Raw genomic sequence first — 19,154 nt, forward strand, 5'->3', positions numbered from 1 at the left:
GCCTGAGGAAGTCTGTGGGGCTGGTGACAACCTCAGGCCAGGTTCTCGGCCTTGACTTCACGGCAGACTCACTGAGGGAGCTTTAGAAACCTGGATGACAGGGCTGCCGGGGAGCCCAGCTGTAAGAGGACCACTGGGCACAGCATGTGGGGAAGCTCCCTAGAGGAGCCTCCAGTGCTGCCAGGACAGAGCCACTGCGGGGGAGGCGGGAAGCCGGAACTGAGAATCACTGTCTGGGAGACGAGAGGAAAAGGTCATGGGGACAGGTCAGATCATAAGGAATTGAAGAGAGGAAGTAGAGGCAATAAGTTGATTAGGTTTGGGAAAGAAGGAAGGGAAGGAGGGAGGGAGGGAGGAGTAATGAGAGATTGGCAGAGTAGCTGAGTCAAAAGAAGGGTTACTAAAAGTGAGTTATGAGCAGATTTCTTTAAAAATTTCTTATTGATTGATTTTAGGGAAGGGGCAGGAGAAAGACAGGTAGACATAAATTTGTGGTTCCACTTATTTGCGTGTCATTGGTTGATCCTTGTATGTGTCCTAACCAGGGATCAAACCCACAACCTGGCGTATCGGGACAATGCTCTAACCCTCTGAGCTACCTGGCCAGGGCTGGTTATGAGAAGATTTTTGGCACAAGGAAAGGAAGCAGAGAGAATGACCACCGTACACATTCTCTAAAGAAGGTGGGAATCCAGTGGCTGCGTTTCCTGGTGGAGGGAGGAGCGGAGGGAGCCTCTTTCAGTGAGATCGGAGGAGATGCCAGGAGGCAGCCCCGGTATTTACGAGGCAACCAGGATTGTGGAGCCAGATGCTGTGAGAGCCCAGAATAGGCAAGAGGCAAGTGCTGTTACCTTCCTCTGTGTTGGTGACGGAAAAAGCGGAGTCACCTCCTGGAGCAAGTGTAGAAAGTGCGTGTCTGAAGGCTGACACAGACCTTGTGGTGAATCTGATGCAGATGTGGCCAGTGAACAAAGAGAGAATGAGTGAATTGGCCAGACTTGAGTCCAGTGGGTTTCTGTCCTGCCTACCTCTGACATTTTCATCTAAGACTGACCTCTATCATGTTGAATTAAACTGGCCTTTAAAATTCTTGTTTTTAATCAGAGGCATGGAGAAAAGTTTAGGTCTTTAAAATATTTTGTCTTAAAATTGTTTCTATAAAAAGAGAATATAGTTAATCTAAAACTTTGAAAATGCTGGTACGTAGAAAGGGCATAAACATCACCCATAACCCTGCACCCCAAAGATAAGATTTAAGATTGTGTGCTTCTGGACTGCAGCCTCAGATCATAGATTTCCAATACCGAGGGCCAAACCTGTCGTTCTTGACTGTTTACTTAACATGCACAGGTGCTGAGCTGGGTGCTCTTTTAATTCATTTTGTTTAACCCTCCAGACAGCCCTATTTTATGGGTACTCTTGTCATCTGCTCCTTAGAGCTGAGAAGCTGAAGCTGGGAGAGATTGAGTAACTGGCCGAGGATCATTAAGATCATAAGGACAAGCCGAGGCAGATGTGGGCTGAACTGCGTTTGCCAGATGTCTGAGCCCAGCCCCTGACTGCTATGTGGATGCTGCCCCAGAACAAAAATGAGTGATTTTCCCAGCCCATTACTTATCTCAGTCTATTCATGTGATTTGTTGTATTTAAACAGCTCTCTGAGCAAACCAAGCCTTCACACACACACACACACACACACACACACACACACACCCACAGCTTTATCGAGGTATAATGGATTTATTACCCATATTGAAAGTGTACAGTTTGGAAATGTTGACACATATATGACATACATACACACCTGTGAGATATATATATCCATAGATAGATAGATAGATAGATGATAGATAGATAGATAGATAGATACCACAGTCAAGACAATGAACATACCATTTCTCCTTCCTGCACCTCCTATACCCTTACCCTAGGCAGCTACTAACCTGCTTTCTGTCACTATACATTAGTTTGCATTTGCTAAAATTTTCAAATGCAGTATCGACTCTTTTTCTGGCCTGGCTTATTTCACTTAGCACAATTATTTTGAGATTAGTCTGTGCTGTGGAGTGTCTGCATTCATTCCCTCTGTTCCTGAGTAGTATCACATTGTAGGGATGTTCCACAGTTCGTTTCTCCATCTGGACATTTGGGTTGTTTTGGGTACTTACAGTTTTTGCTCATCATAAAGAGAGCTGCTATGCCTGTGTCCGTTCGAGTCTCTGGATGTGTGCTTCCATTTCTCATAGGCCTGTGCTTGGGAGTGGGAAGGCTGGGTCATGTGGTAGGTGCTTCACTTTTCAAGTAACGGCCAGTTTTCCAAGGCGACGTGTGCCATTTCCCATCCCTCCTGGCAGTGCGTGGTAATTCCATCTCCTCCACATCTCCATCAGCATTTGGTGTGATTAGTCTTTTTTATCTTTTTAAAAGTGAGATATACCGTATTTTTCGGACCATAAGACGCTCCGGACCATAAGACGCACCAGTTTTTAGAGAAGGGAAATGAAGAAAAAAAGATTCTGAAACAAATAGTGTCCTAAAATATTTTATGTGCGTTAAAACCCAACATCACAGTCATAAACACATGTAATCAACCCTGTAAAGTAAACAGCAGCATTTAGAACCATTTTAGAGCCGGGCAAGCACACAGAGACCACACAGAGCCGGGCAAGTAAAGAAACTTTTTTTTTAAAGTATATGTGTAGGCTATATTTGGACCATAAGACGCAGGGACTTTTCCCCCCACTTCTGGGGGGGAAAAAGTGCGTCTTACGGTCCGAAAAATACGGTAATTGACGTAACACTGTATTAGTTTCAGCAGTACAGTGTAATGATTCAATATTTGTATATATTATATCGCTAAATGATCACCTTAATAAATCCATCACCCATCCATCACACAGTTACAATTTCTTTTGGTGGTGAGAACTGTAACAGCTACTCTCCTGGCGACTTTCAATTATGCAACACAATATTGTGAACTGTAGTTACATGCTGTTCCTTAAATCTCCGGCTTGTTTATTTTATAGCTGGGAGTTTGTACCTTTGGACCCTCCTCTGCGTCACCCATTCCGCCTTTTTAATTTTAGCCATTCTTTTAGGTGTGGCGGAATCTTGTGGTTTTAATGAGCTCTTTGCTATGCAATACTCACAGTCCTTGTGACAATTGGAGCCTCACATATCAATAGTAAACGAAGTGAAGACATGTGAGAATTATTACTAGGCTTAGAGTAATTATTACAGTTCTTTCTTAGTTCTTTTTATGTCCTAAGTACTTTTAAATGCATTATGTCTAACTCTAGCATGAACCTTGCAAAGTGGGATTGTCTCCATGTTTCAGGTGACAGGACTGAAGGCTTTGAGAGGTGAGGAGGCTGAGTCGGGGCCTTGCAATTAGAGCGGAACAAAGGCTGAACTCGGCCTCATCTGTTCCAGAGCCCACATGCTCTGGCCTCTGTGCCGTACTTCATTTTTTAATGTGTTTTCCTTTTTAAAAAAAATAAAAATGTGTTTTTCCACTATTACCCTCTGCCCAAACATGGAATACAGAACTTAAGACTTGAAAACAGATAGCTCTGCTGACCTGGCAGTCAGTAGGAAAATTATTTTGAATGTAAATTCTTTGTGGAGTCACCACTTGTGAAAGCTCCAAGCCGCAAAGCCTGGCCGAAAAAATAAGCCTGCCCTGACTCATTCTGTGCCGTCCAAGCCTGGGCCCAGTTTGTTCACATCACTTACATAACCAGGCACTTTGGAGAAAACAGGATTTATGATTGTTATGCTGGGCCACTCTTCATCTGTGGAGCTATTTCCATCTCAGATTCAACCTTTAAATCCAACAAGCATCGAACGTGGGTTCTGGCAGCCATTGATGGAGAGCCTATCATGTACTTTTATGAATTGTCACATTTATAACACGCGCGCGCGCGCACACACACACACACACACACACTCACACACACTCATCTCTCTTCTCTCCCTCTGTGATTGGGTAGTTCAGCTTTGTGGGTAAGAGGTAAGCAATCTGCCTCTGGCTCCTTGATGGTTCAGTGCCTTGGGCTAGATACCGTATTTTTCGGCGTATAAGACGACCATATGATGACTGTCTTACAAATGTCCCACAAGAGGTCATTGATGAACTTATGATGTCAGAAGAAGAACATGATGAGGATTTTGAAGGATTTTAAGCTCACAATGCTCCTCTGCCTAGAAAAACCTCTTATCATCCCAGTCAGTCACCGTAAAACTAGGGGGTCGTCTTATACGCCAGAAAATACGGTACTTAATGTCTCTAAATGCCAGTTTCCTCACAAGGGTTGCAGTGAAGATTAATGGAATAACGGAGGTGATCAATAAATGTTAGGTATTATTATTCCTATTTTACGGACATGCTTCTGAGATTCATCCAGCCTGTTGTGTCTCGGTCGTTTGCTTCTCTCACAGCTGAGTAGTGTCCCATTGTACAGGTACACTGCCCGGTGTCTCTGTGTTCACCACCAGAAGGGCCTCCTGGCTTTCTGTCCTCACTCATCTTTTTTTCAAACCCCTTTTCTCTCTCATGTTACTCTGACTTTCTGTGATGTAAAATTTTTTTTTATTTTCATGCTGCTTTCGGAGCAAGTGAGAAAACATCACAGCTCTTGAAGGCTGTTTTTATCCATCATTAAGGTGAAAAGACAGAGAGGAAGAAACCCTCAACCTCTTAGCTGCTGTAAGAGCAATAGCTTTTCATTATCAAGTCCCTGAATCCAGTCCTCATTTCGGTATCCAGTGTCAACAGTGTTTAAATCCTTCATACCAATGTATTTTGGGATGCCCTTTCGTTTAGATAAGGCAGATTAGTAAGACAGCAACCTTACCTCAGTTTTTATTTCTCTGTGTCAGGGTCTAGCTGCTCCCAAGAATGAGTGGGAGTATTTTTGTGTAGCGTTGGGGCTGCAAATGGCTAAATATGAGAAGCAGAGTCCCCATCACAATGTGGACGGCACTGAGCGCGTGCCTTTGGCTGAAGCATGGGCGTATTCCCTATAGTGAAGCAGCAAAGGGGAAACTAAACACCAGAGTGGGTCCTGCTGGTGATGGGAGTGGTTTACACCTGCTGGCATGGAGGGCTGGCCCATCTTACCAAATAGTCGTAACGGCAGATCTGCCTGTTGGTCATTTGAACACTTCATTCTGAGCGATTCAGTCTAATTTGGGAACTGAGGTATTGACTTCCTCGTCATCTCAGACAAGCCAGCCAGCCCAAGTGTGCTGTGAGAGTTGGGAGGAAGGCTGTTCTGGGGGAAGAATAGCAGGTGAGTCTAGAAGGGGTCGCAGCCCCGGGAGGGAACTGAAAGGGGCAGGGAGGAGTGTGCTGGGCTGGAGGCACCTGGGCCTCGGTGAGCCACGCCTGGGAAATCTGTCTCCATCATTTAGGGCTCCCAGTCCAGGCTGTGTCTCTTCTGAACTCTGTGGGTTCCCATCTGGTGGTTAACAGTGTCCCCAGTACACGGGGGAGTGCCTCTGATTCAGACCAAAACCCCCTGGAGACGGGCCAGTGCCTTGTTGGAGCTCCGGGAAGGCGTGGGGAGGCCCAGAGAGACTTTGCACCCACGCACCCTCTGCTCCCCTCAGGAGAAGATCGGCTGGCGGAAGGACGCCCTGCACCTGCTGGTCTTCACCACGGACGACGTGCCCCACATCGCACTGGACGGGAAACTGGGGGGCCTGGTGCAGCCACACGATGGCCAGTGCCACCTGAACGAGGCCAATGAGTACTCTGCATCTAACCAGATGGTGAGGGCTGGGCCCCAGCGCCGCCCGGGACCTTGCCTGGGGTCCCTGCGGTGACATTCCTGTCCTTGGTTGGGATTGGGTTTCCGTAGTCCACCTTCTCCATCTGGGCTTCCAGAACTCCTCTTTGACTGGGAGCACTTCCTGCCCGTGGCTCCTTTCAGTCATTGTGCACTGAAGTGGGAGTGTTTCCCCCCAGGGAAGGGGTGATCTGGGGAGACAGGATAAGCTCCAGGGGGGAGGTGATCTTAGAGGAGGGCGGGGCCTGTGCTCCTGCAGAGATAAGAAGTTACAGGACACACCAGGCCAAAGCTTCCTGACTCCAGGAGTGAGCTCCTAGCACTGGGCTCCATCGGTGTCAGGAGGGGGCAGAGGGCGTTCTGAGTGGAATGGGAGGCCCCAGGGACTTTCCACTCCCAGTGATCTACGACCAGGGCCCCGTAATTTAAAGGAACTTACGTAAAACTCCAAACATGGATAATGATCGATAGACCAGCGAAATGAATTCCCATCCCCTGGTCCCAACAATTACCAAGACCTGTTCAATTAAATTACTGTTCAATTAAACAAATAATAACAAACCTATACCTTCTTCCTTCCCGAATCCATTCTGGCATCTGGCCGGAAAGGAATTCTTTCTGATTTTCTTTGCTGGACGAGCCCATGTTCTCCAGTTTCACGAGGTGGCCAGTGTCCAAGCCTTCCATAGTATCCACGGACAATGGAGTCTAGGAAAAGGACTCCTCGCTGTAGAACCTGGTAACCGTGGAGCTGAAATGGGCCCCTGTGCCCATCATTAGCCCTTAAAATCCTTCAGGACATTGTTAAAGGGCCTCTCAGCCTCTTCCCACCCTCCGGGCTTGTATCCCACCCCTTGCCCCCGCCCCCGCCATGGCCCAACTTTGGTGCAGGGCTCCGCAGCCTCTCTGCCTTTCTGAGCCATGAGCAGGACCTGGCAGGACTATGGGGGGCCCTGGCAGGCCCCGGCGTGAGGCCTACCGTAAGGAACATGAGGCAGGGAGGTCGAGAGGAAAGTTCTCGGGGACAGAGGAGAGGTGATAGGTGCCGATGGTAGATGGCAGGGTGTGGAGGCTGTTCTTTGGGGGCCTCCCAACTCCGCCCCTTCCCTGCGGAAAGGCTGGGAATACGGGCCAGTATGTGAACCCACCATTCATCACCTCCCCATTCTGGGTGGGGGAGGGATCTAGTTTCCTGGAGGGTCTCCTCTGCACCTGTCCTCAGGGGAAGCCCAGGCTGGGGCTGGGTGGTGGTGGTGGGGGGGCTGGGGCTGGGTAGGGGAGGGGCTGCCAGCAGTAGATGCTTGTCATGGCAGCAGTGAGTGACTGAGAGCACGTTGGAGCTGGCAGAGTCTCAGCCTGCTGGAAGTGTCACAGCTTGACTTTTGCGTTGGACCTAGGACTACCCATCCCTCGCCTTGCTGGGAGAGAAGTTGGCGGAGAACAACATCAACCTCATCTTTGCAGTGACGAAAAACCACTATGGGCTCTACAAGGTACACCTGGAGGGAGGGAGGGAGGGAGGGAGGAAAACCGGTGTCCTAATTCTGGGGGCCATGCTGACCCCAAAGTAAATGGGGGACTAGAATGTGGGGGGAGGAGCGTTGACAGCCCTACTCTGTGTGTGGGGAGGGCCGGAGGAGGGATGGGTTATAGCCCTGTCTTGGTCTCGAGGGAAATATCAGTATGAAAGCAATTTTCCCAGCGGTGTATACCTTTACAAGGGATGTAAACATGTGGTGTCTCATTTAATCTTGAGGAAAACTTAGGAAGTGTGAATTCTCACTTCTCAGATGATGACATGGAAACACATGGGGTTGGGGGTGGCACTCTGATGGGAAAGACAACACACAGTGGACATGCACAGAAGAAAACCACAGACATCGGAGCAGGCTAGTCACTAGCCCCAGTACTCCTGGGTTTTTCTGCAACAGAGTCCGGGGCATCGGTGGCTTAAAAGGAAACCAGGAAGGTCTTGAGGAAACAGAGCAGTCTGTGTGTGTGAATCTGTTATGGCTAAAAGAGACTGTTTCCAGGTCACCCCGTGGACCATCACAGTCACTCCCCTGGTGTGCGTGCCTTTTCCCACCGTCACAGGCACACGGGGGACTAGCACTCACACCCACACACACCCACACACACACACACCCCAAGCTGCTCAGGGAGCGCCTCAAAGCTCAACGTAAGCCCAGCTCGCCTCCGACTTCCTTGGAATGGAGAGGCTGTGGGGCCCTCATCCCCACCCCAGAAGCAGCCGGCCCTGGTCCCTTCTCCTTCCCGCTCCGAATGCCACCAGGAGCCTTTGTCCAGTTGCGTTTATCTCCTGCTCCTGCCTGAGGTTACTGCCGGCGAAAGGCCACGTTCTTGAGCTCTTTATCTTCTCTGAGTCTGAATCCATTTCAGAAGACGAAATCGAGGGAAAGGATTGTTTTTTCCTTTTCGTTTCGAGGACGGGAGCAGGATAGCACGTATCCACCCAGGAATAGCGTGTTTAGAGGATCAGGCGCTGAGACAGCGCTGCGTGTGCTCTCAGGTGCCCCCGAGGGAAGGCATCCCCCTGGGCCAAGCCGTCCTTGCTCAGGGAGGCGCCCAGGACAGGCTGCGGGCGGAGGGTGGTTCTGGATGTTCCTGTCACTTTAATAAGTGGCACACTGGGTGTTAGCACAACCGGAAGAGAAAAGGCAACCGCTTCAAGGCCGCCTGCTTCTGCTTTGTGGCGGGACCTCACCCAGAGATCCCCAGGGGCCACCGTTCACAGCTCTGGCCCCTGTTAGGGAAAGAGGCCAAGCAGATTGAGGGCCTCCTTGAGCTGATCCTGGGAATAGACTAGGGCAGAGCTGGCAGGAAATGGGTGGAATGTGCTGGCCTCGGAGGAGGGCCTTGCAGCCTTGTCCCATACCTGCCAGGGAAGGGGTCTCCAAGAAGGAGCATGGCTGGCACTGCAGGAACCGGTCTGGACCTTCAGGAGTGGGTGTGGCACGGCCTGTGGCAATGCCTGTGGCCCTGTGCTGGCTCCCTCCACCTCCTGTGGCCGCCTCTCTGGCGAGTGGTGTGAGGGAGGGGCAGGTCAGTGTGGGGGCCCCTTACATTCCAGAGCAGGGCTCCCTCTCTGGCAGCATGGAAGGGCAGATAGGCTGACTTCTTGTTTCTCCTCTTCCCCTTCTCCCCAAGAATTTTACAGCCCTGATACCTGGAACAACGGTGGAGATTTTACACGGAGACTCTAAAAATATTATTCAACTGATCGTCAATGCGTACAGTGTAAGTCACCAGCTTCTTCCTGATCCCCACCTCCACCCCCACCCACCTCTTCCCCTGAGGCTTCAGGAGGGAGCTGCCCGGCCTCAGTGGGCGGCGCACCACGCTGGCGCACTTGGCTCTGCTTCCTGCCTCTTGCCTCTTGAGTTGGTGCCTTCCTCCGTTGCTCAGATTCGGGGTGGAGAAGGCCATCCGGCTTGAAGCTTCTTCTTCCTTCCCCTCCCCTCCCCTCCCCTCCTCTCTGCCAACCTGACTCTCACCATCAGCGGGTCCCTGTGAGCTGTGGATGCTCACCCCCTATTGGGGATCGAGCCTGCAAACTGGACATGTGTCTTGACTGGGAATCGAACCGTGACCTCCTGGTTCATAGGTTGATATTAGGTCTAGTAATAATTAATGTCGTTTTCTAATACTTTTTAAAATCGAATTTATTTAAACAATACAACAAAATTTAATCAACAATATAGTTGCCGTTGTTTTCTACTACTTGTGCCCAATGCTCAGGAAGCATTTTAATCCCTCTGTTGTAAAATTCTTGTGATTTTGATGCAAAAAATTCGGTCATTGCATTTTTGAGGCATTCTTCATTATTAAATTTTTTTCCAAGAAGAAAGTTTTGCAAAGAACGAAACAAATGGTAATCGGAAGGGGCAATATCAGGAGAATATGCAGGTTGAGGGAGAACTTCCCATTCCAACTGACGCAGTTTTTCAGCAGTGATTCTTGCAGTATGCGGTCGTGCGTTATCGTGGTGAAGAATTACGCCCTTTCGATTAATCAGCACGGGTTCTTTTTCTCTTAAAGCTTGGGCTAACCTTTCCAATTGGGCACTATACACTGCACTTGTAATGGTTTGGGTAGATGGTAAAAGTTCATAATGAAGAATTCCTTTAAAATTCCACCAAACACACAACATCACTTTTTTCGCATGCAAGTCAGGTTTTGGCGTGGGCTGCGGAGCCTCATTTTTGTCCAACCATTGAGGCCGCCTTTTCAAATTAACATACAGCACCCATTCTTCATCTCCGGTAACAATTTGCTCTAAAAACGGCAAACGGTTTTGACGAGAGAGGAGCGAACTGCAAATTGTGACTCTTTGATTACGGTTGTTGTCGGTCAACTCATGAGGAACCCATTTTCCAAACTTCTGGACTTTGCCAAGTGCACGCAATTGATTGGAAATTGTTTTTTGTGAACAATTTAAAGTTGTCGCAAGCTCTTGTTGGGTAATTTGAGGATTTTGCACCAAAAGAGCTTGAAGAGCTTCTTGATCAAAATTGGACACACGGCCTCGACCACTCTTGTCATCTAACGAAAAATTTCCCTCGCGAAATTTCTCAAACCAACGCTGGCATTTTCTGGCGCTAACTGCATCTTGACCAAGAGCACTACAGATGTTTTTTGCAGCCTCACTTGCTTTTCTTCCTAATTGGAACTCGTAAAGCATGCAGTGCCGAATATGCTCTTCATCCGCCATCTTCTTAGCCCTAGTTTTGCAACAAAAACCAAACCAAACACAAACTTTTTCAAGCAAAACTTGTTAATTGCACTTCACACGTTCTGTAGATACCACGTGTTTGAAGGTTATGTCAATACAAGTCAACGCCAAGCAAGATTTTAAACGAATGTTTAAAAACGACATTAATTATTACTAGACCCGATACTTCAACCACTGAGCCACGCTGGCTGGGCAGACCTCCCTCCCTCCTCCCCCCCAAGGAAAGTGGTGGGCACAGGTTCTTGTGCTAGGAGCACTAACGTGCTCTCAGCTGTCCTCTCCCTGCAAAGCTCCCAGTGCGCGCCTTGTCCTTCACAGGGCCAGTAATTCCCAAGCAGGATTCAGAGTGTATCTTCTGTTTAAAGCAGAGTTATACATAGAGTAAATATAGTTTAAGCACCACCATTAGTTCTGGGAGACCAGTTAGCCACTGTGGCGTCACGTGTATGGCATGAACCATCTTTCCAGCCTCGGCTGATTTACAGATGAGCATTTGGAGCTCAGCCGTTCCCAGTGTTGACTTTTCAGTCTACCGCTCCAGCCCTTTTCTGAGTGACCAGAGCCATCGGGGTCCCCTCGCCACTGCTGCTGGAGGAGCCGTGGAGCTTGGCAAGGAGGGGTGGGGGCTAAACAGCCCTCCCTTGAGCTCCTGGAGCTTTGATGTGAGTTGGGGGGCAGCAAGGGTTTGTGGCCGGTCTTTCTCTTCTGCCACCGCTAACTTCTGTTGCAGCTAAGGGTCCTCTTCTCCACAAATTCTCCGATTCCTCCTCACTCCTCCCTGTTGAGAGAAACTGAAGACTTCCTTCTCCTCTCGTACCCCCCTCCCCACATACTAACATCCTCTCTTCTGATCTCTGACCTCCAAACATTCACTGGATCCGTTTGTCACCTCAGAACCAAGAGCCCAGTAAGACAGGGTTTCCAGGTTAGCGTTATGCTCAGTGGCTTTCACATTTCCACGGTGAATGGAAATGTAGTAAACTGAGAGCGTATTTGAGAAGAGAGCGTGTGCAGGAAGGAGGGGGCCTGGGCTGCTGTTTGTTGTCCTCTTTTCGAGGCGCATGCCTCGCTGTGAACCTCTGGGAACAAGCTCTGGGCACTGGACTGAGGAAGTCAGAGTGCGCCCTAGCCAGCGAGCTTCATCCCCTGCCCTAGAAGGTTGCTGGTTCGATTCCCAGTCAGAGCACATGCCTAGATTGTGGGTTTGGACCCAGGCTGGGCGCATCAATGTTTTTCTCTCTCTCCCTTCCTCTCTCTCTGAAATCAATGAGTGTGTCCTTGGGTGAAGATTAAAAAAAAAAGTCAGTGCAAGAGCTGGAACCATAGCCTGGGTTGTTGTCCCCATCCTCCTGGGGTCGGGAGGGGGCTGCTGTTAGACCTGCTCTCACTGGTGGGGCAACCACAGCTTGCCTCCCGCTGAGCTAGGGCCTTTGGGGGAGCAATGGCTGAAGAGCAACCACATCTCAAGCTCTGGGGTGCGCTGAGGATGTTCTCCGAGCTGCTGGGGAGGAGCCACCTCCCAGCATGTCCGTTCCCAGCTCCTGAGTCAGCCCCTGAGGGCATTTCCCGGTGAAGGTTCAGACTCCCAGCTCCTGCCTTTGATGAAGGAGGGCATAAGGACACCCAGGCCCACAGTCCTGGCGGGTGGTGTTCGCCAGAAATGGAAGACATTCTGCTCAGTCAGCGCTGTGTGGAATACAATCAACAATGACTAGTCGAATTCGGTGGACAGTTTAAAGCAGCTTTATGGGGAGACAATGAGCACACAATAAACTGTACAAATGTAAGGTGTACAGTTTAAGTTCTGACACACGTACCTGCCTATAAAACTATCCACACTGCAGCATCACATATATGAGAGGACAGCTGAGAGCATGCTAGTGCCTCCCAGCATAAGAACCTGTGCCCGCCACTTCCCTGGGGGGAGGGCAGAGAGGAGGGGAGGTAGGGCTGCTGAAAACGGGAGCACGGCATTGTTGCAACCCCCCAACCCCCTGGGTGGGAGCTGCGCGAGCCGCAGTGTTCTCTCTCTGAGCCACGTTGCGTTGGCTCTGAGCAGGATCATGAGAAACGAGTTTGTGTTCTTTACAGAAATCCGGGAACCTGGGGAAGCGTGCTGTCTGTGGGGGCGGGGTCAGGAGAGGATTGGGAAGGCCGATGAGGCACCGATACGGGATGAATAGAGAACTCGGGGAGCGGCGTGTGGCCTGGGGGAACCTGCTGAGGAATGGTGGGAGCCTCGCTCTGTAACTTGAGTCTGAGCCAAACCGGCTGCTCAAAGAGAACGCGTTAGGCAATGAGACCTGCAGTGGTTGAGTGGACATTTGAAACGCACCTTCTTTTTCCAAATGGGCAGTTCTGGCATGCGATCCACAATGACTGGTCAGAGTCAGCGGGCGGTGGTAGAGCAGCTTCACTGGGAGACAGTGAACACGTGGTAAGCGGTACAGCTGTGAAGTGTGCCGTGTACGTTGTGACACACGTACGTACGTACGTACCTGCCTGCAAACTGTCACTGCCGCGAAGACGCGGAGCAGACCTCACTGTGCACAGGTGGCCGTGTGGCGGTCCCCTCCGTCTGCCCCCGCCCCTGCAGTGGGACTTTAAGGTTAGATATTCAGTATGGAGATGTGAAATGGCAGGGAACCGGAGCAAACCCCGGTGTTGGAGGCCGTGGTGGGTGTGCTGGTGCTCAACGCTGACTTAGTGCCTGTTTCCTGTTGCCAGTGTTTCTGGCACGCGGGAAGCCCATGGACTGTTTAGCGCTTCTCCTGGGGCTGAGCCTGGCACTGGCCTCTGCTGCGGTGCGTGCAGTGTGTGTGTGTGTGTGTGTGTGTGTGTGTGTGTATGTTTGGAAAGGCAGGGGTGGTAGTGTGTGTATCTAGGATATGTGGTAGGGGTGTGGGGGGTTGTGTATGATGGGGGTATGTTTTGGGGTTTATGATGTATGTGGTGTGTATGGTGTGTGTGGTTGTATGTATGGTATGTATATGTCATGCATGTCTGTATGGTCTGGGTTGTATGTGTGTGGGGGGTGTTTGTGTGGCATGTATGTTTGTAGTGTGTGTATGGTATGTGGGGCGGTGTTAGGTATGTGTGTGGTGTGTCTGTAGTATGTGTATGGGAGTGTATGTGTGTGTGGGTGTATGTTTGTGTGGTATGTGTGTGGTGTGTACTTCTGTATTGTGTGTATGGTATGTGAGGGGTGTATAGTATGTGTGGCATGTATGTTTGTAGTGTGTGTATGGTATGTGGGGTGGTGTTTGTGGTGTGTATGTGGTGTGTCTGTAGTACGTGTATGGGGATGTATGTGTGTGTGGGTGTGTATGTTTGTGTGGTGTGTGTGGTGTGTATGTCTGTAGTGTGTGTATGGTGTATGGGAGTGTATGTGTGTTGGGGGGTGTATGTTTGTGCGATATGTGTGTGGTGTGTATATGATGGGTATGTGGGGTAGAGGTGGGGAGGTGTATGGTGTGTGTGTGGGGGAGGGATGTATGTATGGTGGCTGTGGCGGTGGCTGTGGCTGTGGCTTTGTCCTCACTAGAGTCCCCAGTTAGCCCTGGCTACCCTCTCCCCTGCTCCTCTCTCTGGCCAGGGTCCAAGCCCAGCTCTCACCGGCCTGTTTGCATTGCCCTGTGCCACCGTTCTGCCTCAGCGGCTTGTGGTGCATTTCCAGTGAGTCATGCAGCCATGACTAAGCACGGGTGTTGACTTTTACCCCTGAGAGTTGCTGGCAAACCGTCTGTGGGGACATTCTGGAAAGATTTTGGTGGGAACGTATGTAACAGATGGAATAGCTGTGGCATTTAGCTCGACTGCGGAGGGAGCAAAATGAGAAGGGCATGTTTAATCTAATATCTTGCAGAATCCAGTCTGTCATATGCAATTTTCATAGTGAGAAATAGTCAGCTCTCGGCTTTGATTTGTACATGTGTCCTTGCTGTGCCCAGTTCTTCCTTGAGAGAGACCCCCAAGTCCCCGGAGGGTGAGGGTGTTCAGCGATGTGGAGCTGGTGATAGGCCCCTCCCGCGCTCCGAGGGCCCTGGCCGCGCACACACGGCACCTGCTCGTGTCGCACGGAGAAAGGGGAGACAGGATGCCGGGAGCGATCGCTGTGGCCTCCTCTCTGAGGGGGCAAGAGCAGAGGGAGCTGGAAACCACTGCCGTCTCATGTGGAGGGTGACGTCAGAGCCGTGGTGTAAGCTGCTCCTCGCCGAGCACATGTTTCTCTTTTTGCTGTTGCCATAAAGTCTGCTCCCACCCACACCACAGCTGCCTGACTTAAAGCAGTTGCAGATGTGCCCTGGGCTGACCGAGCGCTGAACAGCCATCAAACTTCTGACGCCCTCGACATTGCTTCCTCCTCTGAGGAGGAGAAGGAACCCTCTTCAGGGGCAGAACTGGTGGGGGGTTGTCGGATGTCAAGAGTCACACCTACGTCTTCATGTGGAAGAACTGCTTTGCCTGTGGCTTTGGCCTTCCACTGCGTCTTGTTTTCTGTTCATTCATGCATCCATTCATTCAGCAAATACATGCCAACAGCTGGCAGGCATGTGCCAGGCCTTGGGAATAAACCTGAACAGAACACAGGCCTGCCCTCTGGGATTTCATAGTCCTTTAGGGGAGACTGACCTTTACAAGCAGAATGCAACCGGACCATCCACACTCTTCACAGCCAGAGCCAGCTTTAAAGGAAAGAAGTCCGGGTACCAGAGGCTGGCCCCGGCCTGGTCCTCCTGCCTCGGGCAGCAGCTGACCCTGGAGGAGCCCTTCTCTTGGGCCTGCACTTCCATAGAAAGAGAGGTTCGAACTAAATAGTCTCCATGATTCCTGACCCTCTGACATCCTGAGAGTTTCCAGTTTTAGGGAGTGTGTAGCAAGCAGGAATAGCATAAAGTTCAGATCCAAACACAAAACTTTGGGGTCTTATGGCCAGAGGAGACTATAGGAATTCAGCTCCCACCCGTTATAGTTACTGATTCATAGACTGGGAGCCCCAGTCCCGTGCTCTTTCTCCCTCTACCAAGTTCTCCACGGACACTTCCAGGTTCAGATCTTCATGGGGAGCAGTGCTACCCCCCCCCCCCCCCCCCACGGCATCCTGTTTGTGAACCATAAGGCCCATATGTCTTTAAAAAAATTAAAAATAAATACATATATATATATATATATGTATTTTTAATTTTATATATATATATATATATATATATATATATATATATATGTATGTATGTATATGTATATATATTTGGAGAGAGAGGAAAGAAGAGGGAGAGAGAACAACATTGATGTGAGAGAGAAATAGCTATCGGTTGCCTGACTGGGAATCGAACCTACAACCTGGGTATGTTCCCTGACAGGGAACTGAACCTGAGACTTTTTGCTGCCCAGGACTATGCTGCAACTACTGAGGCACACTGGCCGGGGCTGCAAGGGCCATATTTAACATAACTCTCCCCAGATAACTTCTTACACAGCTCCAGTCCACCCAGCCCTTTCATGACATACTCTTTTGCCTCATCCTCAAAGTTAATCACGATTACAAATTTTAAACAATTACCTAGTCTTTCAAAAATAGCTTTAAGTTTCTTCCAGTAGGCTGGAGCTCCTTAGTGTGGCTGCCGTTAGACTGTCCATCCTCCCATCCGTCAACAAAAGCTTGTGCTCAGTCCCAATATCATATGAATTGAAATATCATATGGCCCTTGGAATTCACAACTCTGTGGGAATAGCTAATCACTTCCAGCAGCAGAAGAGAGAGAGAGGGAGGGAGGGAGAGACGGAGAGGAGGGGGGTGGGGAAGGGGTGGAGTGGCGCGCTCGCAACCTTCTGCATTTCAGGCTGGCACTTCCGAGAGGAAGTGGATTCAGACAGGGTATTTTTAGAGCTGTAGATGCACTTGCACAATCAGTTGCAAAGGAAGAGAGTTTTTCCCTGGATGAGCCCTTTTATTTTTTTACCAGCTGTTAATTTGTTAGGGAAGCTGCATATTTAACGCAGATAAGTTTTACGTGTTCAGCAAAATGGAAAAGAAGAAAGAAAGGAAACCCTGTGAGAGCAAGAGGCGGTTCTGCCTACTGTTCTGTCAGAATGCGCCTGAGAAGTCAGCCGGCCACCAGTTGATCCTGGACAGCAGGTGTCCATGAGCTTCTCGGAGTGCGTACATCCTGCTACACAGAGTGTGCTGAGTGCATAAAATACCTGGGGGTAAGATATGCCCCCTCAACCTAAGCCAATTACTTTATTTGGGTTCAGTCTCCAAAGGACATCCTCTTTAGAGATTTCAATGGCAATTTTTTAAACTAACAGACACAGAAAATTGTTTAACGGTTTCACAATCTAAATACACCTGAGTATCCAGCACCTGGCTAAAAAAAACCACCACAGAATATTATTAGCACCCAGAAGTCCCTATTCTGTCTTCCCCACCGCCATTACTGTCCCCCAGGGGCAACCATTATTTTTGCCTGTTTTGAGTTTCATGTAAATAGAATCATATAGTACTAGAGGCCTGGTGCACGAAATTTGTGTGTGGAGTGGGGTCTCAGTCCAGCCTGATCCCTTTCACAATCCTGGACCGCTGACTTCTAATCACTTACCTGCTGCCTGTCTGGTTGCCCCTAACTGCCCAACCCCAGCTGGCCTGGTTGCCCCCAATCGGCCCCCATCTCCGCCGGCCTAGTTGCTCCCAACTGCCCCCCTGCCAGCTTGGTTGCCCCTCATGGCCCCCACGTAGCCTTCAGGCCGGTCCTGGGTGGCTGGGCAGCTCACCTACGAGGCTTGCCTGTGCCTCGGGCCAGCCCTGGGGGGCTGGGGCGCTGGGAGGCCGAGGGGACTGGGTGCCGCCATCTTTGAGGACGTGGCAGTCAATTAGTATATTCCCTCCTTATTGACTGGGTGCCACCATTTTTTTGGGACAATTGAGGGTCAATTAACATATTACCTCTTTATTAGATAGGATAGGTCATTTGTATCTGGCTTCTTTCAGGCATTGTTATATTTGTGAGATTCATCTGTGTCATGAGATGTAGTCATGTTTCACCCATTCTCAGTGCTGTGAGCACGCCCCAATTTAAAAGTGAAACCTATTCTGTGGATAGGCATTTGGGTCGCTATTATGGACAGTGTTGCTGTAAATATTCTTGTGCATATCTTCTGGTTAGTACACGTCCCTGTTGCATATAACCCTTGGGTGCATTGGCAGGTCTAAGGTTGGCCTGAACTTGAGTAGATGCAGCCAAAAGGCTTTCTCTAAGGCTCTGCCAACTGACACTCCCACCAGCTGGGTGTGAGGGCCTCAGGTGCTCCGCACCTTTCTGATACTTGATGTTTTCAGTCTTTTTTGCTTCTATTCTGATGGGAAATCTTGGCTGATTTTCATGTCATTCACTATCTTGAGAACATAATTCACACAAAAGATGTTCTTCTCTGATAATGTCGTTCAGCATTGTGCCGGCGGCTCTCCTCTGATGGGGGAGGGTGTGGGCCTGAAGAAGAACATGGTTACGGGGGGAAGTGCCTGCTGACCTGATTCTGAAGGAAGAGGAGGAGCCAGCCAGGAGAAAAGAGGAGAGGACCACTAAGCAGAGGAATGTCATTCCTGTGTGAAGGCCCACAGTGTGGAGAGCACAGGACGAGATTGGAGGGTTTGAGGAGCTGCATGTCTGAAACAGGGTGGGATGAGAGGGGGCTGGAGAGGCAAGCGGGATGGAGCATCCTCCTGGAAGCAGATAATAATATCGTGTGGCAGGTGGACCATGACCAACATCTCCGAGCTCCCGGAGGAGACCTTAGTTAGATCCGTCGGAGGTGTGGAGAGAAAGGAGCCCACTGGCTCTTAGCTGAGTGAGAGGAAGCCCTGTGGGCATCAGAGAGCCATGGTGGCCGGAGAGCATCCTGGCCATTTCTAAATGGTTTGGGCCTCATCTTCTCTCTCCGTTCAGAGCATCCGGTCGAAGGTGGAGCTGTCCGTCTGGGATCAGCCGGAAGACCTTAACCTCTTCTTCACCGCCACCTGCCAGGACGGCGTGTCCTACCCCAACCAGAGGAAGTGTGAGGGCCTGAAGATCGGGGACACGGTGAGTTCTCGCCCCTCTCCGTTTATATGGCACATTTAGCACTGGCCATCATTCTTTGGCTTCTGATGACTTTTGTGACTTATCGGATTCTTTGAGGATTTTGTATTCCGTCTTCCTTACTCATCAGCCTGGGAGGTTCCTAAGCCTGCTCTGTGTGGTCATCTTCAAGGATCCAGGTGGATTTGTTTAGAAGCCCCAGTCAAGCCCTGGACAGTGTGGCTCCACTGGGCATCATCCTATGCACCAAAATGTTGCTGGTTGGATTCCTGGTCAGGTCTCATGCCCAGGTTTCAGGCTCCATTCCTATAGGGGGCTTGCAGGAGGCAGCCAAACAATGTTTTGCTCTCCCATAGATGTTTCCCTCTCCCTTTCCCTTCCTGTCTCCAAAAATAAATTAGAAAAAGAAAAAAAAGAAAATCCAGTCAATAGATGACCTGAGTACATTGGTCCCTCTCGTCCTCAGGTTGACATTGTGCCCTAGGTGTTTTAAATAATCATTATTATTTGCAGTGGGCAGGGATGAAATCAGGT

General features: G+C 49.9%; 1 protein-coding gene across 4 annotated transcripts in view; it reads left to right on the forward strand.

The window, feature by feature from the left end:
• Nucleotides 1-19,154, forward strand: part of ITGB5 (integrin subunit beta 5) — a 117,766-nt gene that overhangs the window by 58,646 nt on the left and 39,966 nt on the right. For all 4 annotated transcript variants that reach the window (XM_036444817.2, XM_045583931.1, XM_036444815.2 and 1 more), the window contains 4 exons: nucleotides 5,614-5,775; nucleotides 7,190-7,285; nucleotides 8,961-9,050; nucleotides 18,489-18,623. In XM_036444817.2, the coding sequence (XP_036300710.1) occupies nucleotides 5,614-5,775; nucleotides 7,190-7,285; nucleotides 8,961-9,050; nucleotides 18,489-18,623 (483 nt within the window). The remainder of the gene's footprint in view (nucleotides 1-5,613; nucleotides 5,776-7,189; nucleotides 7,286-8,960; nucleotides 9,051-18,488; nucleotides 18,624-19,154) is intronic.

The sequence above is a fragment of the Pipistrellus kuhlii genome, unplaced genomic scaffold, assembly GCF_014108245.1.
Source record: "Pipistrellus kuhlii isolate mPipKuh1 unplaced genomic scaffold, mPipKuh1.p scaffold_m20_p_2, whole genome shotgun sequence".
Classification (NCBI taxonomy): Eukaryota; Metazoa; Chordata; class Mammalia; order Chiroptera; family Vespertilionidae; genus Pipistrellus; species Pipistrellus kuhlii.